This window comes from Cicer arietinum, chromosome 5 (genome assembly GCF_000331145.2).
Source record: "Cicer arietinum cultivar CDC Frontier isolate Library 1 chromosome 5, Cicar.CDCFrontier_v2.0, whole genome shotgun sequence".
Classification (NCBI taxonomy): domain Eukaryota; kingdom Viridiplantae; phylum Streptophyta; class Magnoliopsida; order Fabales; family Fabaceae; genus Cicer; species Cicer arietinum.
Genome location: NC_021164.2, coordinates 48,024,100 through 48,050,451, shown reverse-complemented (window position 1 = coordinate 48,050,451; position 26,352 = coordinate 48,024,100). Strand labels below are relative to the sequence as shown.

The 26,352-nt window shown below is 32.2% G+C and overlaps 1 protein-coding gene across 1 annotated transcript; it reads right to left on the bottom strand.

The window, feature by feature from the left end:
* Positions 1–4,413: 4,413 nt before the first annotated feature.
* Positions 4,414–25,422, bottom strand: LOC101500232 (callose synthase 7). The gene is made up of 43 exons (XM_004499926.4): positions 24,669–25,422; positions 23,752–23,852; positions 23,402–23,514; positions 23,227–23,314; positions 23,020–23,130; positions 22,750–22,905; positions 22,203–22,286; positions 21,971–22,062; positions 21,719–21,842; positions 21,366–21,500; positions 21,187–21,263; positions 20,982–21,069; positions 20,145–20,273; positions 19,894–20,011; positions 18,996–19,327; positions 18,664–18,716; positions 17,720–17,780; positions 17,406–17,490; positions 17,266–17,315; positions 17,076–17,162; positions 16,323–16,427; positions 16,120–16,214; positions 15,944–16,025; positions 15,346–15,509; positions 15,125–15,248; positions 11,817–11,911; positions 11,621–11,723; positions 11,386–11,537; positions 11,060–11,169; positions 10,859–10,969; positions 10,682–10,750; positions 10,396–10,582; positions 10,199–10,304; positions 9,635–9,757; positions 9,002–9,120; positions 8,808–8,891; positions 8,615–8,727; positions 8,310–8,539; positions 6,490–7,287; positions 6,345–6,395; positions 5,925–6,110; positions 5,266–5,525; positions 4,414–4,729 (listed from the first exon to the last, which is right to left on the bottom strand). Exons 1-42 carry the CDS (start codon positions 24,877–24,879, stop codon positions 5,286–5,288), a joined length of 5,742 nt encoding a protein of 1,913 aa, XP_004499983.1. The 5' UTR covers positions 24,880–25,422; the 3' UTR covers positions 4,414–4,729; positions 5,266–5,285.
* Positions 25,423–26,352: the final 930 nt, after the last annotated feature.

Genomic DNA, 26,352 nt, shown 5'->3' with positions numbered 1-26,352 from the left:
TTTTTTTTTATCTTTTATTGTTTACAAATTTTGTTTGTTGATTACATTCTCAAACAATCAGTAAGTTCGTCAAACAATCGGCAAATTTTTATATAATATTCTCTGTTTTATATTATATAAGATCTGCCACCTGGAAATTAGGATGTTTGAATTTCTCATGGATTGGAGAATGAGCGAGGACAGTAGGATTTTCAATTTTGTAAAAAAATAAACAATTTAAGTTAATTATACCATAGGATTTTCTTGAGGATTCGTGAAAATTTATCCTAGGATTTTGCTGAGAGACTAGATTATCTTAGGAATTTACAGCCGACATTAACTTGCAAATCCTAAGTTAATTTAACCAAGTTAGTATACAACTTTTTATCTCAAATAAAAGTAAATTAATAAACATAATAGAAACAAGTATAATTAATTACTAGAAAGAGTAATATCTAGTAATTAATAAGCTCCTTTGCTAATACAACATAAAAGAGATGCAAGCCATATAGCTCTATGTTTTTTTTATCAAATTCAAAAGCTATTGTCTAATCTAGATTGTTACCTCATCAAAAGTAGCACATCTAGAAAATTAGTGAAAAGTATCAGTCTTCACAACTTATCACCGTACCTTAAGAATATCACTACCAAGGACACAAAATCTCCATATATAAATATTTTACAAATAATAATTACATCTACATACAATCTAATATGATAACCTCAAAATTTACTAAGAAGAACTTCTTTTTTTATTTCTTTGTTTTGAACTTTAACCCTTTCCTTCCATGAAAAAATAAATAAAATAAAATAATTGTTTTTCCACCTAACATCACTTATAACGTACATCTTCAAAAAGATATAAATGTTATACCTTCCATGAACAAATATTCAAACATATTATATCATTAAAAAATGCACTTCCAAAACATATGAAATTTTGTGGAAAAAAAGCCCCATACAAAGAGTTTTCAATAACGAGATTTTATACAATAAAAATAATTTGGTTAGTTAATTAGCTTTCAAGATTTTATTTTTACCGGCAAACTTTGTCATAAATTTATGTTCAAACACTAAAAAATTCATATAAAAGCAGGAAATCTGATTTAAGATAACTTTTTTTCCCTTTTAAATTTTATCCGAATATAAAATTACTTTACAACATAATACTAGTGTTAGTCATAATACTAATAAAAATAAGACATTTAGTCAAATACAGGTAGGTGCTTAACCTTGATACTAAATTATGATGCCAACTGAAGAGTGAAAAATTCAAGAAATGAGGATTTAAATTGTATTTATAAGATTTTAAAAAAACTTTTGATAAAAACAGATGATAAAATAAAAACTTAATAAAGCAAAAGTAAATATAGTGAGGAAACACAAGCTAATTTTTCCTAATTCACTACCAACACGGTAGCTACGTCCAGTCCCCTTCACTCCAAACGATTGAATCCACTAATCACCAAAATTATCACATGTTCACTAAACACCTACTAGTCAATCTGACTGTGTTCAAGTCTTCTCAACCTTCTAGCTTGATATAGTCAAATTGTTGAGGGTTAGCAACCACTACTGGACTAAGTTATAGAGAGTTTTTAAGGTTGTTATCTAAATAACTCTCACAAGAGAATGTTTACAAGACATGTTCTTAGAATGTATTTGGTATTTAATCAATCAGAAATAATACCAAGTTTTCATAGGTTATTGTATATGTCTATTGTCTTTTGCAGTGAAGATCACAATTCCTTTTATAGAGAAATTCCAAAGCAATTAGAGTTTTTTTATCGTTGTTGTGATTGCATGAAATTAGTATGAAAAAATGGACCATATCGAATCTTTAGAAATCTTGAGTCAACATTTAAAACTTGTCAAAATATGTCTTCATAATTTATTCATCATTTCTTGATAAAAACAACAGGAAAACCAGAGATTGACAATACCACAGGATGTTATGTCCTTCTTGACTTAGAGGATAAGTCCAAGTTTGATTAGCAGATGATGTTGAAATGTTGACTTCTTCAAAGTTTAAGGCTCATCATATGTTTCACTTAAGAAAGTTGACTTTTTATCAGCGCATTGACTTTGTCAAAGTGTTGACTTGATATATTGACCAGACAATCAATAGGTTTGTCAAAATTGTCATATGATAAATTACTAGAGTGAGCTTGTATTATCATATTTATATGATGTGTGTTGATCAAAGTCAAACACAACTTTAACAAATTTTTCATAGCATTGTCTTGATTTCTTTATTATTTTCTTTATTTATTAGAGGATTCATGGTAAAGTCTTTAAAACTTTTAATAGATGGTCTGCATACTTAAACAAATTTATTAGTACAATAAAATGTTCTCAAAAAATAATTATGTTTTCATCAAAAATAATTAAAGGTTATTATTCTTTAAACCAACTTGGTTCTAACAAATACTAAAGAGAATCTTAGCAAGTTTGATTCACGATCTGAAAAGTGTATTTTTTGTTTGGATACTCTAAAAGGTGTAAAGCCTACAGGGTATACATAAAGAAACTCTAATTATTAAAGAATCAATCCATGTCAAATTTGATAATAACAAATTTAACAATAAAAAGTCAAAACTAGATGAAGATTTTGTACATGAGGAAGTAGCAAAGTTTCCTTTTGAAGAACCTAGAGATGACCATGATAACATAGAAACAAATAATGATTGAACCATCTAACAGTAAAAGTCAATAGGAGCCTAGACTTGAATGAAAACTATATTAAAAGGAATGGTTTTAACAAAAGGTAACTAAATTATTAAGTATTAAGGAAATAATTGTAAGATAAATAAAATACGAAGTTAAAAATTTAAAAATTCCATTAGGATAAAACACTTTCAAAAAAACAAAAGAAATCTTTTATTTGGTTCTCAAGTACTTTAACTTAATGTACTACAAATACAAATAGCAATTAACATAAAACTAAATGAAATAAATTCTATAGTTAATATTCTTACTGTGTGATATGGTGTCGTAACTTTATTCTACTTTAAAAAATTAATGAGTAACTTGGATATACTCTTCAACGCTAAATACCTAGAAATATCACCCCTAACAACATAGTGAATTATAAAACTCATTAACATATAATAAGTATGAAAAAATCTTCTTATCAATAATTTTTAAAACTTAACTGTAAACATAATATAATTAAACTCATATTTTAGTTATTAAAATAAACTATATAATTAATTGTGTATATACAAATTTATATAATAACAGTTAAAAATCTTTTAAAAATCTGTATATTAGATTGTTCAAGCATAAGTCACCTTAAAAATAGTAGTCCATAAATAAGGTAGGTCAGACGTCATGACCGCAAGAAATGTCTTACTTACTTTTCTCTTATTAATTCTCTTTTTACTAAAGGAATTCAGGCAATTCACCATAAAAATATATTTCTCCTTCATTGAAGAAATATATCAAAAAAACGTATATAATTTATCTCAATACTCTTATTTATAAACTTATTATTATAATTTAGAATACACACATACATGCATATATAAACCTATATTTATTCATGTATTTTTTGTAAATAGAAGAACAAAACCTTTCATCAATCAACAAGGATCACATCAAGTTTCATACAAAATACAACATCATCGTTGGTTTAAGTAGTAGAAGTAACTGATTATGGTTGTCAAGAGTCAACATCATGAATTTTATATTTTCAACAAGGCTTTCAAATAACATTTTTTTAGACTAATCAACCATCTTTAAAATAGCATTCAACTACATCGAAACCAAATAGAAGGAAATGAAAAAATCAAGTTACCAATTCATCACTATAAAACTCTAACTATTTACAATCTTTCAAAACTCGTGATTTTCACATGCCTAAAAAATAAATGAGAAGAAATATACTTAATATATTTAAAGATGATTTCACCTGAACAACCATCATAGAGTGAAATAATTTTACATGTTTTATTAATATAGATCATATGCTAATTGCATACAAATAAAAGATCAGAATGGTAACTTTTAGTCCCCCTTAGTCAACTAATCTTGAAACAGGGTCATATCCTAAGTTAATTTAACCAATTAATCATACAACTTTTTATCTCAAATAAAAGTAAATTTATTGTAAAATATGTAATTTTAGTCCAAACAATATATATAAATGTGTCTTATTAGTACCTAATATATTAGCATCATATACTAAAGTGAAGAGTTTATTCATGTCATATATGTGGTGGCAGTAGTTGGAGTAGAGATTGAAAAAAGACACCCATATAAAGAGTTTTCAATAAGAGATTTTATACATCTCCTAAAATAATTTCTTTAGTTTGTCATAAATTTTTGTTCAAACACTAAAAAAATCATATAAAAGCAGAAAATCTGATTTAAGATTCAAATTTTTTTCCCTTTAAAATTCTATTCGAATGTAAATTAGTTTACAACATAATATATAAGAAAAAAATTAAAAGAATTTCAATTGACTTATAATGATTTTGTTTGAATCCCTTTCTACGGTAACATAAATAAATAAATAAACATCGTGCTATACTCATCTTATACATATACAATGCTGACACATATATGCCATTTCAAATTGTAAAATAAAATTCCTGTTTTAATCATTGCTTAGATTTTGGATTTTCATTTCTCATTCCTTCATGTTCTCCCAGTCAGAAAAATTTAGCTAAAAATTAAACATTAGAACTCCCAAAAATTTCTGATAAGTGGGAGATCCATTTCTCTTCATAGTGAAAACTTCCAATTCCTGCATACATTTGGAAAAATATGAAACAAGTGAGAAGAAAAAGTGTTACTTTATAGCATAATACTAAAAAAGGGCATTGATATATATTAAGAGTTTAATTTTTATACAAGTAAAAAAAAAAACTCAGCTTTGATCTTAATTATTAGAATTTTTTCATTTCATTTATAAGAAAAAGTTATAACATTTAAGGTGTATTTTACTGTTTAAATTACTTTTTACCTTCGTTTAAAATGTTTTTCTTTTCAATAATAGTGGATGTATTTAATATTTCATAATTTCCCATAAGGGCATATATGGAAAAATATTCAAAAAGTTAAAACAATAAATGAAATCATTGGCTCTGACAATTTTTTATTCATAATTGGGACCAAATTAATACACTGTCAACAAATCACAACCAATCGTTGGTGACTTTTTTAGAAGTAGTTGCGATTAAAGTCAAAGATTTTTAATAATTAGACAACTATGATTAACTGACATTACACTAATAGTATATATGAATTAAATCGATTCGATATTAGTAAATACAAGATTACCTTAAAAATACAATAACATGTTATTCAGTTTTGTAAGTGTCTTTCTTTCCAGCAAGAATCATTGAAATCTGAAGTCCTCTACTAAATGCTTGATTGAATAGCAAACGTGTTTGGAACTCAGACACAAATGGAAACCATGACAAAACTGCTGTTGGCATGAAGATTATTAATCCCATTACATATTCATATGCTCTTGAAAGCTCTTTCACTGAAGCCCATAGTTTTGCTCCCTTCAATAGTCCCCTACATGTTTGTGCAATCTTGATTGCAAAAGAGGAAAAAAAAGAAATTAAGGAACATCACTTGTCTTGTTTCATAAGTAGAAATATAATATGTTGTAAATAACTTATACTTGTAGTAATTTATAATTGTACATTCATATATTTCAAAGTTTTCAATTAAAGTACATGCACTACTTCGTTTAAATAGGTTATTCTAAACTTAATGGCCTTCATTAATAAAGCCGGGTACAATGATTATAAATTACTAGAGTACAGGTTTAAATATATTTTTAGTCCCTGCAATAATGTATATTTTTCATTTGAGTCATTGAAAATAAAAAATTTAAATCTTCTTCAATGTTCCTAAAAAACGTGAGACAATAAAATGAGAAAAGAATATTGCTAATTGTTTGCGAAGATGCAGAAGTTTTAACATACCAGAATAATGGCCCATCCAGAGGGCATGAAGGCAAGAACGGCAGCAAACAAATCTGATATGGTAAGCGCGCATACAACAAATAACACCGTCATTACTGACAAGAAGCCGAGAAATAGAAGTGCCTTGAGAATACGAAACATGAGCTGAAAGTCGGTGCCAAATCTTCGTCTACCCATGGAAACCATCTGATGCACATGAAAATTCATGCAAACATCAGAATTCAGATTGAGTTATAATGCAGAAATGTGAAATAATTTTAACTGTAGAATGAGCATGATGGTCTAAACTAAATATCGTCTTTGCTTGATCGAGAAGAAATGTTTTATGATAAAAATTTGAACTAGAAAAAAATTTCACTTAAGTTAGTAATATTTTTGTATGTTAGACTTTAATTGATGCAAATAGCAATGGTTACATACCTTTAAGACAATAAGGACTATAACCAAAACTCCCCAAGAAACTGCGAAAACCTACAACAACATAATAAATGAAGGTAGTAAGACAGTGCCGTAAAACTTGCAACAATTAATAGGATTGTTGAATAGCGAAAATGAGTTGCTCTACCAGAATATTTTTGCTACGATGCGCAATATTCAGATGATAGACGATCCCATATTGGTAGATAAAGAAGCGACATGCCAGAACTATCTCAAGTATTTTCCCCCTGATATTTGAGTATTTCAGGTGTTCGTTTTCTTCGTCCCACCAAGATTCCCAGCTTTTATCAGACGGAATACCGATACCACCACGGTTTCCCATCCATCGCTTCCAATCTGTCCAATCATCCACTGTTTTTTGCCAATCAAAGCCGGAAGGATTGAACAAGAAGGGAGCAAATAACCAAGAAATGGCCAAAAACCACATTGACATTGTGATGAAGAAATAAAGTGTTGAACTGCGGTACCCCTCGCCGTACACTTCGTAAATAATCAATAGTATAAGTATCTCCACACCCTTCACAAAGTGACTTCGCGAGTACATCCTGTAATTGTCAGCAAACTTTGCATGGAAGACGACGAATCCACGGCCAGTTGGTCGATACTTTGAGCCACCGTGCAAGAGCGTTCTTCCATAATAATGAGCTTTTGTTCCAAGCTGGAAAGTAAAGAACACTGAGGCTAACTGCAGCTGCATGATGATGAAATCACCCAAGGCAGTACGAAATCCCTTCTCCAAACCAATTTCCATAACCATAGGAAGGACCAGCAGCAAGCCCAACTGAACAACAGATTGGGATGCCAACGCTTGTTCGAGGGCTTTGCTCTGATGTATGTCTGAACTTTGAAGAATTTCTCTCTCAACTCCACTCAATACCATATATACACGTCCGTATAAGAACACATAAACTGTCAACACCGTTATCTGAAAAATGTGTCACATCCAAATACATGCATTAGTGAAAACCCAATTTAAACAAAAATAATAGGATTATGTGCTTTCTAATCACTCAAGTCCTAGTGATATGATATTTAGTTGATTGAGCATATCTGTGATTAAATCCTGACTGTAACAATATTTGACTAAACTTTATTTACCTCTCAAAAGAACATTGAATTACCAGGACCCTTTTCTCTTGGGAACCGGAGGGCTAAGACCAAAAAATACCTGTTATTGTATTGTACCTCACTCAAGTTCATTGTTAAAGATCCCCTTAAAATTTAGGAGAACTACCTTGCGCTGAACTACAAGTTGTATGTGCAATGATGTGTAATAAATGCTGACCAACTTGTAGGATTTAGGAGACCCATTACACATCATGAATATATACAAAGTTCATTTATATCAATTTACATAGCTTACATCACAGTAGAGAACCAATTCACAAGTCTATTTAGGTGATTTCTATTATTCTTTATTGGTTTAAATATCTATTTTTTTGTTGCTTTGAGTCCATGTGAAAATGATTTTTTTGTTCTTTGTCCTTGCAAATATACAACATTTTGCTTTTGAACCTTGTAGCTTTGCTTTAGTCCCAGCAAAAACAATATTAGAATTGGTATTTGTAATATGTACAATATTTAATTTTAGTCCTTCCAATATGAGCTACATAAGGACTAGAATAAATATTAAACATATATTACAGGGACCAATTCCAATATAAACAAATTTTGTAATGACTAAAATAAAACAACAAAGACCAAAAACAAAATATAATATATTTGCAAGGACAAAAATAAAAATTATATATATATAGACTAAAAGAAAAAATATTTGCAAGACCAAAATGCATATTTAAACCGACTTGTATGCAACAAAAGCTAATTCCTACATCGGAAAAAAGCACAATATATTCAAATTTAGCAAAGTGCATTCTAGGAATGTACAATTAATATTAGCAATCAACTATCACAATACAATATCCAAAAGGTGATTTGATTAATTACCATGCTACTGAAGTAGAAGCCAACTGTTGTGAAGTAGAACGACAACATTCTAAAGAAGTCAAATCGTCGGCCAAGACGATAAACATCACGACAAAGTGTCTGCTCTCCATTTCCATTTGCAACCTTAGCTTCAAAGAGTGAAATCTGGTTCATGCCAACATCTCGCCCCTTACCGACTTGTATGTACTCGTGATGTGTAATAAATCCTTGACGTAGAGTCGAATTGTACCCTATAAATATGTTAGGAATAATTAGTATAAATTTCTATTCATCAGATAGAAAGTTCCTAATCAACCTCGCAGTACCTGCAAATATATCCTCGCTTAGGTTGATGACTTTTGATGCTTTGCTTATGCCACCTCTTGTTATGTGGAAGATTCTGTCAAATATATCTGGATGACCATAATGAAACCGGACCCTGCAAATTCAGGAATATGGATTTACTTGCATGTAGAATCAAATTTTAAAGCAGTTCACGACAAACAAATTCGGACTAACCTTAAAGGATTTGCCAACACTCGTTGGCCAATGGTCACAAAGCTGGTCTCTTGGTTTGACATAAACCAAGCAAGTGATGAGACACTGAAAAATAAGAAAAATGTAAGCATTAATAACTGGCACCATTTCATGTTTGATGATAAAAATATGTACTTGGTCATTAATACTAGACTAAATACTGTAACCAGGCATACCTTCCGGTAAATATATGCTCTCTTAGACCCAATATCGTTGGTTTTCGTTGCCCTTTCTGAGATGCATGGAATTCTTCCAATACATTTCTCATTTTGAAAGCTTCTTCATAGTAATTATCCTTTTAAAATAAGTAAGAAAATATGAGCATTGAGTTATTATACATAAAGTACTTTTTTTTATTAATATATTAAATTAAGGGTTAAATAAGTTTTTAGTTCCGATAAAATATCACGATTTTGTTTTTAGTCTTTATAAAAAATTTCATCAATTTTTAGTCCCTTAAAATTTTTTTCCTGATTTTAAACCAACTACAGTTCGTCATTCAAATTTCTTAATGATTTTTTGCAGTAATGTTTAGGACATGTTTAACTTAAAAATTCATATTTAATTCATCATTTTTTTAAAAACTCTAAATTTTTGTAAGGAAATTTCTTATGATGTCCCAAGTATTACTGCAAAAAATCATTCAAAAATTCGAAATAAAGTAGTTGGTACAAAATTAGGGACCAAAAATGAAAACGGAAATTTTTAAGAGACTAAAAGTTGATGAAATGTTTTATAAAGACTAAAAACAAAATAGTGAAATTTTATAGGGACTAAAAACTTATTCAACCCTTAAATTAAAAAGATACCTGATTCATGTCTATGGTCTGCAAAGCTTCTCCACGGGTAAATATAATGGCATGATTTTGGTTTTCAGGTTTCCCTTCACCAATTTCTGTCGGAGGACCAGGAAGCTTGATGCGATATATTTCCTATCAATATAACATAGAATCATTATGACAAACCCCAAAACCAACTTGACCAATTTAACTAAAAAGGATCATGCTTCAGGCCACCCAGAAAGCCTTTCTTTCAAACCTACCAAATTTTCTTAATATTCGTGAAAAGTGTCTAAGGGTCTTATAAATAGGGACGGATGGAGTAAGAAAAAGGTCTTTAAGTAAACCAACACACCATACCAAACTTTCAAAAAGGTCACACAAAGCCTATAAAAAAAATCTATGACAGATAAATGACCGAACTTGTGCTTTTGAATTTTCTGGCTAGACTTCTATATGTATAGCCTAGCTCGACCTAGAACATTCTCATCCTACCTATTAGGTACAAAACTAAATTGAATTTGAAACTTATTTTTAGTAAATATGGATGAAGAATAAATTAAAACATCAAAACTGTAAGTTCTTTGTCCATACCTCATCATACTTCTCCCCTCCCTTGACAAGAACAGAATAATACACTTTCTTTCCCCCTTTTGTGTCTTCTGCTTCATCTATATAAGCAACACGAAGGGCTGAATGCCTGCAAGGGATTTTCCATTTTTCCATTCTCAATCTCATTCTTAGTTTACAAGGACCTTAAAAAGTTAACCAAAACAGTTGTAATGACTTACGTTACCATCAAATTGAGAATATTATTGTAGCAGCTTCTGTCAAAAGTATTTTTAGACTTTTTTTGAGAACCATACAATTGACAAGAAACGACATAGGTGAACTTTAAATCAGCAAGAGCTTTTGCTTGTTCAAGAAGTCTTTTATCTTTTTCATTATAACCCACTGTCCAGTAGGCTTCAGAAATACCTGCAATAGACACGATATTTAGTTCACTTGTAAATGAATGACTTCCGCCAAACCTCGGGATTTTAATTTGAAAAACAGCATGTGAAATAGAGAACTGACCATTATCTCCTGCATTTTCAATGAGGTACTGAAGGAGCAAGGCTTGCCAATAGTACATCATTCCTCTCACTACAAGAAAACAAATAGATGAAGTTGGAAAAATAACATTTAAATTTAAATATATATATATATACACACATATCTTGAAATGAAAATAACATTTGCTATGATAAAGACCTGTTCGAGAGAGTGTCTGCCCTCTGTAAGATGCCCACTGACGAACATATTCCTCCCTATCTTCTTCAAGATTTTCGGTTTTTATGCGCTCATCAAAATTGGCCCATTCATCTGCATTGCATTAATGTTTTGACAGTAATATGAGTGAACATGCATTAAAGGGGAAGAAATGATAGCTAACCATATAAAAGCAATACTCACCAGGATATATCTTCGTTAGGTAGAATAAAATTGAAATTCCATCTTCGTTTTCCTTTTTGAGTTCATCATTGGAATATTGAACATTCTCTTTGTAATATGGCGTTAGAACACTGAAGAAGAACTCAAAGAAGTTACACATCATGAAAGCATGAGATAAAATTGTTAGAATATTTTGAATTGTGTTAAAATACATAGCCAAGTATATTTATGCAGATTAGATTAGCAAAAACAATTACTCATTAGTATTTTTTTAATAGGCAAATGTCAGTAGCCAGGGTTTGAACCCTGGAGCTCCAATATATTAGTTTATCACAAAAATGACTAACCTGAAGGACAACATATCCTGAACTTTAGGAGCTTTTGGCATATTCATAAATAAGGAGTTAGCAAAGAACGTAATACGGCGACGGGCTTCCAAATTTTGGGGAACATTAATAGCCGATTCTTTAACTGTTAAAAGCAAGTGAAGCCTAATAACCTATAGAAACAAAACAGAGACAAATAAGTAACATTGAAAAGAAGAATGTAATATGTTTACAAGAGTGTGGATTTCAAGATAACCTTCTCCATCACCGATCTCTTGTGCGTAAAAGAAGTGTCGATGTTAACAAACCGCTGCTGCTGACCTCTCTCTACATTATAATGCTGAGGTGTTTGCAAAATTCTGGAGAAAAAACAAACCAATATCATTGAGCATTAAAAATTAGTGTTTTAAAAAATTCATATACCAATATCCAACTCAATAATTCAAACGTACGCATGGCCATCAACCATAACATCCTGTATGATAATTTCTACAATATCCTGCAGCACATTGACTATTTGTGACTCCGGCTTGCTATCTTCAGATCGCTGCAATAGAAAAAGTGAAAACAAATTATGAGACCTCAATAAATCCATCAAAAAGGAATTGAACTTGTTAAAATATTATATTAGAATGTAAATAAGTAGATTAGATGGGCTGTAAGTGTTCTGGTCCGTTAGTATTATTGTACATTAGTATTCCTGTCATTATGTTTGTTTAATACTCATAGTCTATATAAAGAACTTATGTTGTGTAGTTGAAACACACAGGTTATTCAACATGTCTCAGTACTCTTCGTAGACATGCTCTTCCACAGAGTCCCTCATACTATCCATGCTCAGCTAGGACACCCAAGTCTTACCAAACTGCAAAAACTGGTGCTTAGTTTGTCTAAGTTGTCTACTTTACATTGTGAGTCGTGTCAGTTAGGGAAACACACTCGTAGTAATTTTCCTGATCGAGTCAATAAAAGAGTATCATCTCCCTTTGCTTTAGTTCACTCTGACGTTTGGGGTCCCTCTTGTACTGTGTCTACATTAGAATCTAAGTATTTTGTTACTTTTATTGATGATTACTCTCGTTGTACGTGGTTATTTTTAATGAAAAATAGAGCTAAACTGTTTTCCATTTTTGAGCAATTTTATCAAGAAATTAAAACTCAATTTGGAGTTTCTATTCGTACCTTAAGAAGTGATAATGCTCAGGAATATTTGTCCCATCAATTTCAAAATTTTATGGCTTCCAATGGTATTCTACACCAAACATCATGTCCTCATACACCCCAGCAAAACGGGGTAGCTGAACGCAAAAATTGACATCTCATTGAAACCACACAAACCTTACCTATCCATGGCAATGTTCCATTCCATTTTTGGGGGATGCAGTCTTAACGGCATGCTACCTTATCAATCATATGTCGTCTTCTGTCCTTGATGGCAATATCCCTCATTCGGTCCTCTTTCCCCATACCCCTCTTCACCCACTACTACCTCGTGTCTTTGGATCCACATGTTTTGTCCACAGTTTATCTCCTGATTTGGACAAAATGTCAGCTCGATCACTCAAGTGTGTCTTTCTCGGTTATCATCGGCCCCAAAAGGGCTATCGTTGTTATTCTCTTACACTACACCGCTACGTTACATCAACCGATGTTACCTTTTTCGAGTCTGTACAATATTTTAAATCTACCCATATAGCTACTGAGCCCCATCAGGACATTAATCCCGAACCTCCTCAGGTAGTTATCCATATTCCACCCACTCGTATTCCTATCGAACCTGTCGAGTTTGCCCCCCAACCTCCACAACCACTACAAACATATCAGCGTCGTCGCCTACCCTCTCTTGTGCATGTTCCTGTTTCCATTACAGACTCTCCTCCGACGCCACCACCGGATCCGGCCCTGCCACCTGAGCATGACCTTCCCATTTCTCTACGTAAGGATATTTGCACAACCCGTAATCCATCTCCTCATTATATTGATTTGTGTTATCATCGTTTTTCTCCTTTGCATTACACTTGCTTGTCCTCTTTGTCTTCTGTTTCTATTCCTAAAACTACAGGTGAAGCATTATCCCATCCTGAGTGGAGGCAAGCAATGCTTGATGAGATGTGTGCTCTACAAAGCAGTGGTACTTGGGAACTGGTTCCTTTACCTCATGGGAAGTCTTTAGTCGGGTGTCGTTGGCTCTATACAATGAAGGTTGGTCCTGATGGTAAGATTGATCGATTTAAGGCTCGTTTGGTAGCCAAGGGATATACTCAGATTTTTGGGTTGGATTACAGCGATACCTTCTCACCTGTTGTCAAAATGGCATCTATCAGACTGTTTTTCTCCATTGCAACAATTCGACATTGGCCCCTCCATCAACTTGACATTAAAAATGTCTTTTTGCACGGTGATCTTGAAGAGAAAGTTTATATGGAGCAACCACCAGAGTTTGTTGCTCAGAGGGAGTCTTCCACTATGGTTTGTCGGCTACACAAGTCCCTTTGTGGTCTTAAACAATCTCTTAGAGCTTGGTTTGGCAGATTCAGCTCGGTAGTACAAGAGTTTGGTATGATTCGTAGTGAAGCTGATCACTCTGTATTTTATCGACACTCAGCCCAAGGATGCATCTATCTTATTGTTTATGTGGATGACATTGTTATAACTGGTAGTGATCAGCAAGGAATATTCCAGTTGAAACATCTTTCAAATCAATTTCAGACTAAAAACCTCGGTAAATTCCATTATTTTTTGGGTATTGAGGTAGCCCAATCCAAGGATGACCTTGTAATTTCACAAAGAAAATATGCTATGGATACTCTTGAACAAACAAGTCTATTAAATGTCAAGCCAGTTGATACTTCTATGGATCAAAATGTCAAACTCCTACCTAATCAGGGGGAGCCTCTATCAGATTCAGGAAGATATAGGAGATTGGTTGGAAAATTAAACTATCTCACAGTTACTCGTCCTGACATTTCCTTCGCTCCTAACATACGGATGCTGTAATCCAGATTCTTAAATACATCAAAAGTGCACCTGGAAAAGGTCTTATTTATGAAGATAGAGGACATACTCAGATAGTTGGCTACTCAGATGTCGATTGGACAGGTTCACCCATTGATAGACGATCCACTTCCGGGTATTGTGTACTTGTCGGAGGAAATTTAATATCTTGGAAGAGTAAGAAACAAAATGTTGTTGCAAGATCCAGCACTGAGGCAGAATACAGGGTCATGGCACTAGTAACATGTGAACTCATCTGGTTGAAACAGTTACTTTCAATTTGAAGAGGTCAGCACAATGACACTAATATGTGATAATCAAGCTGCATTGCACATTGCCTCAAATCTTGTTTTTCCTTAGAGGACCAAGCATATTGAAATAGACTGTCATTTTGTTAGAGAAAAGATCGAATCGGATGATATCATCACTAGCTTTGTCAATTTCAATGATCAATTGGCAGATGTTTTTACAAAGTCATTGCGAGGTCCTAGAATTAGTTATATATGTAACAAGCTGGGTGCATTTGATTTATATGCTCCAGCTTGAGGGGGAGTGTTAAAATATTATATTAGAATATAAATAATTAGATTAGATGGGTTGTAAGTATGTCGGTCTGTTAGTATTACTGTCATTATGTTTGTTTAATACTCATAGTCTATATAAAGAACTTTTGTTGTGTAGTTGAAACACACGGGTTATTCAACATGTCTCTCAATACTCTTCGTATTTAACAGAACTATAGTAACAAGAATGGGAAAAAAGTTACCAATAGAGACAAGAATTTCTCCAACTTCTCACTGAGTGAAGGCAAGCCACTCATCTTGAATTCTTTGACAAATTTTTGGCGTGCTATGCAATCTTCTACTTTGTAGCATATCCCCTCTATAACCCTATTGCATACATGAAAGATATTCAAAAATCATTAATATTCTATTAAGAAGAAAATCAAATAGGTGAATAGAGGCTATAAATTTTTTCCATCCTTACTGCTTATCTTCTGCATCCAGTAGAAGGTTGAGTATGATCTCCTTGAGAGTTTCATAGCATTCGACAACTGCTGAGTACATATATCCATCACTCTTAATCTTTTTAAACAAATCAGCATCATCATACTTCTTATAATCTTTTGCCATGTCAACAGCTATAGGAATCTATCACATATTGAAGCGATTTAGAAAGAAACCAAAAGACTGCAATTCAATTAATATAAAGGCAAAATTGCACCAGAGATCCTATAACAAAATTTAAAATTGCACAGAAGATCTTGCAATTCAATCGTTTATCTTACTAAACAACATGTTGGACCTTTATTGATTTTCCTTCCAAAACTGTGTAAAAAATTGTATGTGGCATATTTCTTTCTTCACAATGTTGGACCTTTGTCTTATATTTCCTTCTTCATGTTGACTCATTTTCACAGAGCATAAGCACAGGTTTTGGACAGAAAATCGCTAAAGCTCAAAAGTTTATGTTTAAAAGGTAAAGGCTGTTTTGATCTATAAAAAGAGAAGGGAACTGTTTGAAACTTAAAAGACCCCTGGTGTATTTCCTAACATAAACTATTTGCCGTACTCAAATGACATACCTTGCTAGCAAGCAAGAATGGAGGCCACTGGATGACAGAAACATCAACTGAACTGTAAGGAACAAGAAGCAAATCTCTATCCCTGGAAAATGAGTATTCAAGTGATATAATTATAAGCTTGAAATTCAAACATGTGAAGCACGATGTGTCGGGAAAGATGCAAGTTTGATTTGAACCTGTTACTGATGAGGTCTTCCTCTCTCATAGAATTTATAAACTCGTTCCAAACCTGAGAGAAGTATGCAATATTATCTCGTTCATATGCATCATCCTGCCATAGAAACTCTATCTGTAAGATTTCCCAATAAATTTCTAGTGTCTGTGGCCATATAGTTTCATCATGAATAAGTACAGCATGTTGAAAAATGAAATGCAGTACCGATTCCTCCTGTATATTCTTTCTGTTTCTTCCTGTCCAAAAGCGTTCACTGAAAGCTAGTGGTACAGATTGAAATCTAGATCGAAGCATCCCAAGTGTCCTTATCTAATATATGCAAAATGTTTCAGAAGATAATCAACAGAAAAGGATAATAGCTATATGAACTTAGTATTGTCATTATCACCAAAAAAAAATGTCAAATCAAAAGAAGATCATGTAAAGATGGGTTTTATGAGATAGCTTATTATCGAATACTGCAACTTTTTTGTGGTGGATATGAGGCCTTATTTGGATAAACAACTTAATTAAGGCACTTATAGCATAAGCGCTTATCATATAATTGTTTATGTATAAGTTATTGTTATAGCAATAGATAAAGTCAAACTATTTTCATTTAAGCTATAAGTTGTTTTCATAAGCTATTCATCCAACAACTTAATTAAGCACTTACAGCATAAGTGCATATCATATAACTATTTATGTATAAGTTATTGCTATAGCAATAGATAAAGTCAAACTATTTTCATTTAAGCTATAAGTTGTTTTCGTAGAGAGCTTATAAAAATAAATTGAAAACAACTTATGGACATGTTATAAGTTGTTTCCATAAGCTCTCCCAAAAAAACTCACAAGTGCTTATGACAGTAGATAAGCTCAAATAAGTTAATCCAAATAGACCCTAAATCCCATCCATAAGAAAAGTGGAAATTACAAGGGTTTAATGTAACCTATTGCAATAGATTAGCTACATACCTCACCCAAATGGCTGAAGGCTCCAATAATCCCACCAAATAAAGTGGCATAAATGGCATACCATATTTGAGTATCCATAAAATAAACCTATATCAAACATTTATAAATGGATTGAATTAAATCACAAAAATGTGAAAAGCAAAAACAAGGTAAAGTTTGTCAATCCAAATTCCTGTTTGACTAAACTCACCAGGATAATTGGAGCCCATATTGAAATGACAACACTTAAATTGTGAATATCTGTAACATTTACAGAATGTGAGTTGAAGCTATAGATATAAGTTGATATCATAATATGTATAGGTAGTGAAAAGGGTCATTAAATGTTACCATTTTCCGGAAAGACTTCATGCCACTGATAGTTATCAATATGCATTCGCATGATTATTTTTGTTGGTTCAACCAGGGGTGATATCTATTGAAAGTTTAGTTTAGTATCAGCAAAACAAACATAATAAATTATAACTTCAAGAAAATAAATATTTGGTGAGCTTCATACAACGGTAGCACTGGAATAAAGAAAATACATGAAACATGGTTGCAAGAATTCAACAGTTCATTACTGTGGAATTGATTCCTTGATGTTTTTATTTTCTGCACAAACTTATAGTTGAGAGAGAGAGAGAGAGGCATAGAGATAATACCTCCACATAGTAACTGAATGCTAGCTTGCTAATTAGAAGCATGATCCAAAAGAGGGTGTACCTGCCAAAATAAAATGCACGTTATATCCGAAATAATATATAGAGGAACTTCTTTTTTTTTTTTTTTTTGACAAGATATATAAAGAGGAACTTAATAATAGAAGCAGAATATATGCGCCCAACAATCAATAGCCAATCTTTATCTGATCTAACTCGGTAAAAGTATCCAAATTCCCCAGTTGTCTATAAATTTCATTGGTCAAACAGTTCATATATAAGTCTGATGAAAAGTTGAACAAGTAGTACGATAGATATATTCTTAAGTACACATTTAACCAAGAAAATAAGTACATGTTTGAATTAGCTTAACTTTTTGGGTTGAAGTAACATTTCTACATCAGCTTCCTATGAAAGCTTTTGAAGAAAAACAACAATTTCCTTTATACATAGGGTTCCCAAACATACTATAAATTATGTTTTTTAATGTTTAGGGGACTAAAACAAGCAAGAATTTTTTTAAGGATTAAAATTAGAGTAGGTGATACTACAAGGTCTAAAAATTATTCAAGCCTAGTAAGTTAAAAAAATTTAATACAACCAAAAGATTTGAAACTTCATGCAGTCGTGCTTGTAAAAATAAAGTCAGTTTTGATAACTTCTCAAATTAGGAAAAGGAAATATTAAAAGAACTGTACTGTAACTGAAAATTTAAATAATAACTTCTTTTATAAGTTGAAATTAACTTTTATAAGTCAATATTTTGAGAAGCTTTCTCATATAACTTCTTCATTAACACCTATAAACTTATAAGCACTTTTTGGTATGTGAAGAACTATAAACTTATTTTAATTAAAAAGTGTCAATAAGCTAAAAGTAATCCCCAAACTTTTCTTTACCATAAAGAATTGGTACTAAAAGGAATTTGCTAAGAATTTATCACTTACTTAAGCAGTGAAAACATGCTCTCGTGCATTCCCCGACCAACATACAACTTCGGCTGCAATATAAGTCAAAATTAGATAAACACCCAAACTATATTTCAATTAGATAGATATACAGTTGTAAAATGGTTCAGTTTTTTATTAATCAAAGTGACACAAATGATCATTTTACAACTGTCTCCGAGGGGATTTGAACTCAGTACTTCGAGGTTACAGGGCTAAGCTCTTACCACCGAACTAGCACCTCAACCTCGAGTAAGTTGTTAGTGTAACTTTAATTTAACAAAGAATAAAGGTAAAATAGCCAACAAAACATAAATGCTTGTAGTTCTTACCTGAGCCCACCACATTATAAGGGTAATAATTCGCATATTTGAGCGCTCCAATGTTCTCCTCATAGGTGGAAGGAAAAATAGCATTGCAGCCACTATGTTTGGTATCATATATAATGCAACAACATAGGTATAGAGATACTGGGATCCCCAATCCCCAGCCCAATGTGTGACAAATTGTATAAGCCCGGTTGGATTCTGCAGAGAACTACTATAACATACTGGCAAAACAACAACCCAAACTGCTGCTGCCACAAACTTCAGAAAATACCGAAGCAATTGAGTAAATTTCATATTCCCCAATGCATTCCAGACAAGAATAATATCGATAGTTACTGCAAATAGACAACACGAGAAAAAAAGTTCAAAAAAATGACAACAGAATTACACTTCATTTTACATAAAGAACAAACCTACCTACATTTTTGTAAAAAAAATAAGTATTCTTTGTTTTGTTTTTCAAGGAACTTTACTTCCAACAGAAAAGAGAAGTATTCTTTAAATAAGTATTCTTTCTATTATGAGATTTGGATCGGCACACAAAAAAAAAAGAGATTAATTTTGATACACTATCATTGTAAAACTTTTTACACTGTCAACTATGATAGATATGATTAAAGTCAAATTAGGAAAGTCAAAAGAAGTTTACAAATACAGTAATGGAGACAGAAGGAACTAAAGTCGATATGAGCACGCAGAGTGGTTACAATTTGCATGGACAAATAAGAAGACTTATGGTGTCTACAGTTTCTTGGTCTGCAAGAAAGAATAACCCTTTTCCTATGGATATTCAATATTCAATAAAGAATATTTTATCCTCCAGTTTTGTTTTCACTCTTTTAAATAACCTTCTTTCGACAAAACTAAATACAACAAAAAACAAAGTGAAATTCTTGAGTACCTTGAAGAAAATTGAGAAAAGCGTATGTAATAAATATAGTAGAAACATTTCTGAAGACATCGGCATCAGTAAGCACACCAACAGGTCCTAAGGGACTCCAAGCAATTATAATCATTGCCTGTAAGAAAAAAAGATGGTCATATATGAAAGAAAATTTGCACAGTGAAATATCAAGGCTTAACCATATGCAAAGGTATTTGGGTAAAACCGGCATAAAAAAATATACCACAGGTACATATATTTAATGTCACCTGTAAAGCCAATATGAAAAAAATCCACATTCGATCAAAACTCCTATACAGATGCAAAAATGTACGAACTTCAACAAAATTTGTTTTGGGCTTCTTCTTCCCAGCTCCGGTGCTGGCTTGGCCCCGGCCCTGCCATTTACATTTGTACTTCAAAATAAAGGTCTCTAACAAAGTAATGTAGGTACATATGATCAGCGCAAGATTTAATTTTCCTTATTACCAAGCCAATTGAAACAAATTTGTAGAAACTGATCCAAGAAACTAGAACAAACCTAATGCTTCCCAAAAATACCAAAAAGTTTAATCCAGTTGTATCACACAACCATGTCAATTTTTGTAATACCGTCACTTGTTAGAAATATAAAAGCATTCCAATGCCTAAAACTAGCAATTTAACTTTTAGGAGAGTAGGTTCTTAAAATTTCTAATAAAATTAAAAAATATTATTTGCTATAGCATTGGCACTTCAAGGTCACCGATGAAGGTTTTTTCTTGCTATAGCATTTTTAGCATATCTTCCAAACGAAAATAATTCGAATTCCAGATTAGCAAGACCCTTTTCCCCGGTAACTGGAGAGTTAGGACAAAATTATTCTTTGATAAAAATTACTTGAGCATCGGAGTATAAAAAGGTAGCATTTAATAATTAACATGGGACGGGACATTATTTAAACATGAAGAATAAAGTACATGATATGCTCACACAAAATATATCAATGTTCATTATTTTAAACTATATCCGATACCTGTGTATTGTGAGTGAAGTATTTGGCAGTTGAAAAGTCACACACACAAACAGAATGTAATAGAAAAGAGAATGAAAAAATAGAGATGGACCTGATTTTCTGTGTGTGTCTCATCTTTATGCCTAAAAAAATCTGAGTTGAGATCCATCGGCCAACCTAGCTTAAAACATTTGTTCGACCTGGAAAAGGACAGATTCAAGCTTCTTGTGATCCCAATGTATATTGAAGTAGTTTTTAGCAATGCTTTGAGTGTTTTCATTATTATGATATAAGTAAAAGATTAGTGAAAGATTTACCAAAAATATTCATTAAGATCATCATAATTTCTCCACTTGGCATGACTGAGCTTGCCTTTGTTACTTCTCTTTGCTTCCTTTGTCAACCAAATACAGAAAATGAGTTTAACTAACACATTTGAAATTAAACAAAAATAAAAAATAAAAACACTAATGAATTATTAATGTAGCATACTTACCTTCATTACAACATCATATAGAGGTGTTATAACTTCCCTCAGAAAGTCTTCATCATCGCGTGTTACTATTTTGTATGCATCCCCACTCACTTGATCGACGTTGTTAAATAAAATCCCAAAGACATCTTTGCACATCTTTTGGAGTAAAGAAAAAGAGTTATCAATAAGTATCTAATATGCATCTCAACTTATTGGTTTCTTTTTAACACTTTTATTACGTTGTTCTTCCAAAAGACGAAGTTGAAATTGAAAAGGTTCATAACTACTCAGATATGATCAACGTTATCAGGCAAAATAGTTACTACTATGAAAAGTAGAAAGAATGATGTTTGAAGCAGTTATGGAATACTTACATTATGGAAAATATAGCAAAGGCATTCAGGCATAAAACGAAGATTTGAAGCTTCTCCCCAAATTAGAAGATAAAGTGCAATGTATATCAGTTGTAATTGTCGTCTGTCGTGACTATCTGCATACCTAGAGTTAAAAAAATTGCATTTACAGAAATGAATCAAACAGCTTTTTTTATAAGATAATCATTGTCCAAAGTGTAATATAGGATACACAATTCACTTCTATTATCTCAGAGTAAAGCATTGAAGTACCTAATATGTGATTTACAACGCACATAATGACACCATGACTCGTAATTTTTGAAAGTTGTAGCCATCAATTTCTCTACAGTTTCTCCACGGATCTGCAACAAACTTCTTTTCAGTTCTCAATTTGATAAGTAGAAGTATAATTACAAAATTTGTATTCTTCATTACCCCATTCATTAATATTAAAAAAATATACATACAAAAACAGAAGCTTTTTCCGGAAATAATAATTTACCTCAAAAGATGCAGACCTATTCCTTACATCCATGTTGGCAAGTAATAATATAAGATGCTCCCTTTGATTTGCCACATTTCCTTTCTTTATATTCCAAAAAACACGAAAACAATAAATTGGATTATTCACCATTGATGTACATGACAATTACATATAACTATATTTTCCTTCTTAAATGTTATCTACTTCTGACTATTAGACTATCATCCATCATCTATCATCAAAACTAGGATTTCTACATGTCTTCATCGCATGCAAGCAAACCACGACTAAAGAGACTCTATCATCTTTTCCACAATAGATGTTACCCCTACTACCTCTTTAATGCTTTCATTTGTATCCCTATCTTGTCTTCTGTGTCCTTCGTAAAATTTTCATCATAACTTTTTGTATGCCATACTAACATCACTAATACCGACATACCAAGGAATATTCAAGTCAAAGGGCAACTTCCAATCATAAATTTCTTGAAACCAAGGAATATTCAAGTCAAAGGGAAACCTCCAATCATAAGGGAAAACCGAACATAAAAGGAAATGTTGGTTACCTGAAACCCAAAGATTGAGGCAATCCAATCAAGTATATCATTCACATTTTTAACCCTCTCCATAGGCATTGTAGAATCATCATTATCAGATCTTGAATGAATGATAGGCATTGGAAGATTATCCACCTTACTTAAAGCAGCAATTGCAGCTTTGATCTATTAATTCAAAGAAAAGAGAAAAACACAAGCAGATTACAAAGTTAAATTTTAGGAAGATAGTATCATTAGGAGAAGCAAAACAGACAATGCATGTATCCTAAACATACAAACCTCGGGAAGTTCCATGATTACCGGTTTAGCACCAACAGCATATAACGGAAGGATATTATAATGCTCATATTGTCCCCTCTTATTCTCGACATCAGCCGCGTATCTTTTTGTCTGGCCAAAAAATAACATTCTAAGTACATGTTTCCACTTTGTTTAGAAGTACTGGAAAAATTTATGTGATGGTAACATTAATCAAGCAAAACATACCTTCTCTTCAATACTATGTGAATTTACCAAAGTCTTCAATACTTCGTACAACACAGTGGCAATCTTAACATTCTTAACCATTTCCTCCCTTCAAGAGCAACATCAGAAGAATAAGGCAACGTAAAATCACAAGATTCACACAACCTGCAAGAGCATTTTTAAGATCAAGCCTTACGGTTTTTTAGTAAATTCACCACCCCGGATTCTCGTCTCATAGAAAGTTTGGTAGTATGCCTGAAGCTCCTTGGCATCAGTTCTTTGAGTATGTCGTTCTGTAAGCTCCCCTTCCTGCAACGACGAATTTTATTATATCAACGACTGGAGCCTTTTTTTCTTGTAGCAATTAAGAAATGAATGGTGTTCTTGTTCATAAATTATCAATCTATAGCCCTATCATAATCGCTTTTCAAATTACTATGAATATCAAGCTGAGATTTATATTCAAGATATGAATCCACATGACACTCGTCATTACCACCTTGAAAACATTAAACAATTGCAAGAAATTAAAATTAGCCAGTGTACCTTTTCGAGCTTGTGCAATAGGTAAGTCTTGAATTGACGAACACCACGCCCACTTGATGTTGGATCCATTGTATGAGCCTTCTCAAATGCGTGAAAGCGACCTGATTAAACAAAGAAAACTCATTCGTATTGTATTCTCTGATCTCCTAAGAGAGACTTTGTCACATTCCGTCCTTGATTACTATCCCTATTCTTTTGAGTTGGTTGTCTACAACAAAGTGAGGCATTACACCCTTCCATTTTGAAAACACATTGATGCACCACTCTTTTGTAACCTTTACATTTCTAAGAAGCTTAAGTAGTGGTAATCTTTAACTTGTTTTCAGATATTGCAGGGTACTCTTAAATGTTTGGTACTCAATTTCATGGTGATATATTTCAGCTACTTCTATAGTATCTTGTTCAACCACTTTATTTTTTATAAGCATGATATCTAATCCTCCTCTTCTAATCTTTTCACCCTTCATAAAAATTTTCTTTTTTCTTCCACCCTAAAACAACTATAATCATGCAATAACATGTGAAACCAATTTTAGATTTCAAGTGTTTTCTCATTGGTCTAGCTTAGATTTTCACAACTCTTAATTATAATATCCAAGCCCTAACTACAATCAACTTTAATCTTATAAAAAGTAAAAATTAAACATATTAGCCAAGGATATCCATATAGTATATAACTGGACTGGGATTGATTGCAATTTGTCCCCTGACTGCTGGCACATCTAGACCGTTCAAAGATTTTAAATATAAAAATAATTAAAATCCGAACTAATCGGACGGTCCAGATGTGCTAACTACTCCGTAAATAACCCTCATCCCTCCTCTATTTTACCTTTACTTCCATACTCACCAAACTCATAAATATAATTAAACAAAAAAAACATAAAAGGACAAAAACAATTAAAAAAAGTACTCACAAAGATATGCAACTCTAGGATTCTCTCCTTCAATCTCAATAGCAGCTCTAAGAATTGGCACAAGAACAGCAAGTGAAGAAGGAACAATCTCACTATCCATAATATTCTCTTCATTTGGCAACTCAACAGTTCTTGTAGGTGCCCTTATCATCCTCTTTGATGGTTGTCTAGATATCTCTAAAGGACCCTTTGTTCCACTAGTACTAGCCATGTCTCTGCCACAACCACCACCACCACCAACAACAACAACAACAGCACCAAAACCAATGCAAGGTTGATAAAGTTTCTTCCTTTCTCAATATTGGGTATGACCCAGAAAGCAAAACAGCATTTGTTGTTTGAGTGAAGAGTGAGGGAAGGTAAAGTTGTCATCTTTTTGAAATGGGGTTGAAGAAATAGCCAAAAAGATTGATACTTTGATTGAGAGAGAGGTTTTGGAATTGCTCTGAGAGCAAGGAAAAGAAAACAATTGAATAAAGAAAAAGAAAGGAACAGAGAGAGTGGTGGAAGTGCTTTTTTTCTTTATGGTGGATAAACAAATGAACATACAAGGGATTAAGGAACACAATCACACATAATACTGCTTTTTTTATTTTTACTTTTTTGGTGAAAAGTTTGGTCTTTGGAATTGGAAATGCAATTGACGAATTGGTGATGATCCTTACATGCAAAGGAAGCTGAAGTGCTTTGGAGTTTGGAGTTGCTGTCAATCATTGTTGTTTGAGGAGAGCACGTGGAAAGTGAAAAAGTTTTAGGAGATAGGAATGTGTTGGAACAAAATCTTCATGTTGGTTTCATATTTAGTATAGTAGTTTTTTACATTTAAGATTCAAAGCACCTTAAATAAAAATTATTTTTGAGTAGAAGAAGAATATATAGGTAACTTAAAAAGAATGTTATTTAATATTTTTTTATTTTAAAAAATTTGTGTTAATTTTACTTGTTAATAAGAAAGTAAAATATTTTTTAAAGTAAATAATTGTTTACATTTTTAAAATAAAATAAAAATATGTAAAAAAAATGTGTTTATTATTTTCAAAATAGATCTTCATTTACTAACATTTAATCTTATTTTCATGACAATAATTTACTTCAAGAGTTGTTCATCAAGATAAAATGAATACACATTTTAGGAAATAAAAATTAAAAACGTTTTCACAAAGTAAAAGGTCACTTGAGTAAGAACTATTGGCACATTGGTTGGATATTTTGTTCACACCTTTTTGTGACTTGGGTTTATGTCGAGGCTCTACTTCATGTTATTTTTTAGCACATAAAAAGGGCAATTACGTTTTATAGGGCTACTAGGTTTTCTAAGATTGAAAAGATCAAAAAAAATCTCCTATGAAAAACATTGATGTAATTAAGACTCTTCAAAATTAGGAGACTCCTAAAGCATGGTTGTTTTTCAAGTCTATTTTTGCACCAATATTTGACCAAAAGAACCTTAAAAAGGTAGGTCTTTTTTCAAAAGATATTGCTGAAGAGAGTAAAAAAAAAAGATATAGTTGAGGTCAAGGCTACCAAGGGTGGAAAGAAAAAGAGAACAAGTTCAACTTGTTCAACATATCCCATTTCTGGAAGTGTCATCCAATTATCCAAAGTTGCAACTTGTTCAACATACACACTATTGAAGTAGCAATGTCGATTTACAAGGAAGAGGGGTTTGAATTGTAAATGTACC

What these genes read in the sequence shown, in the direction of transcription:
- LOC101500232 (XM_004499926.4), bottom strand. Translation starts at nt 24,879, where the DNA reads ATGGCTAGTACTAGTGGAACAAAGGGTCCTTTAGAGATATCTAGACAA. An exon ending in TAATCATGGAACTTCCCGAG is followed by an intron (nt 22,906 to 23,019) that starts GTTTGTATGTTT and finishes TTGAATTAATAG; the next exon opens with ATCAAAGCTGCAATTGCTGC. An exon ending in GATCTTAATGAATATTTTTG is followed by an intron (nt 21,070 to 21,186) that starts GTAAATCTTTCA and finishes GTCCTTTTCCAG; the next exon opens with GTCGAACAAATGTTTTAAGC.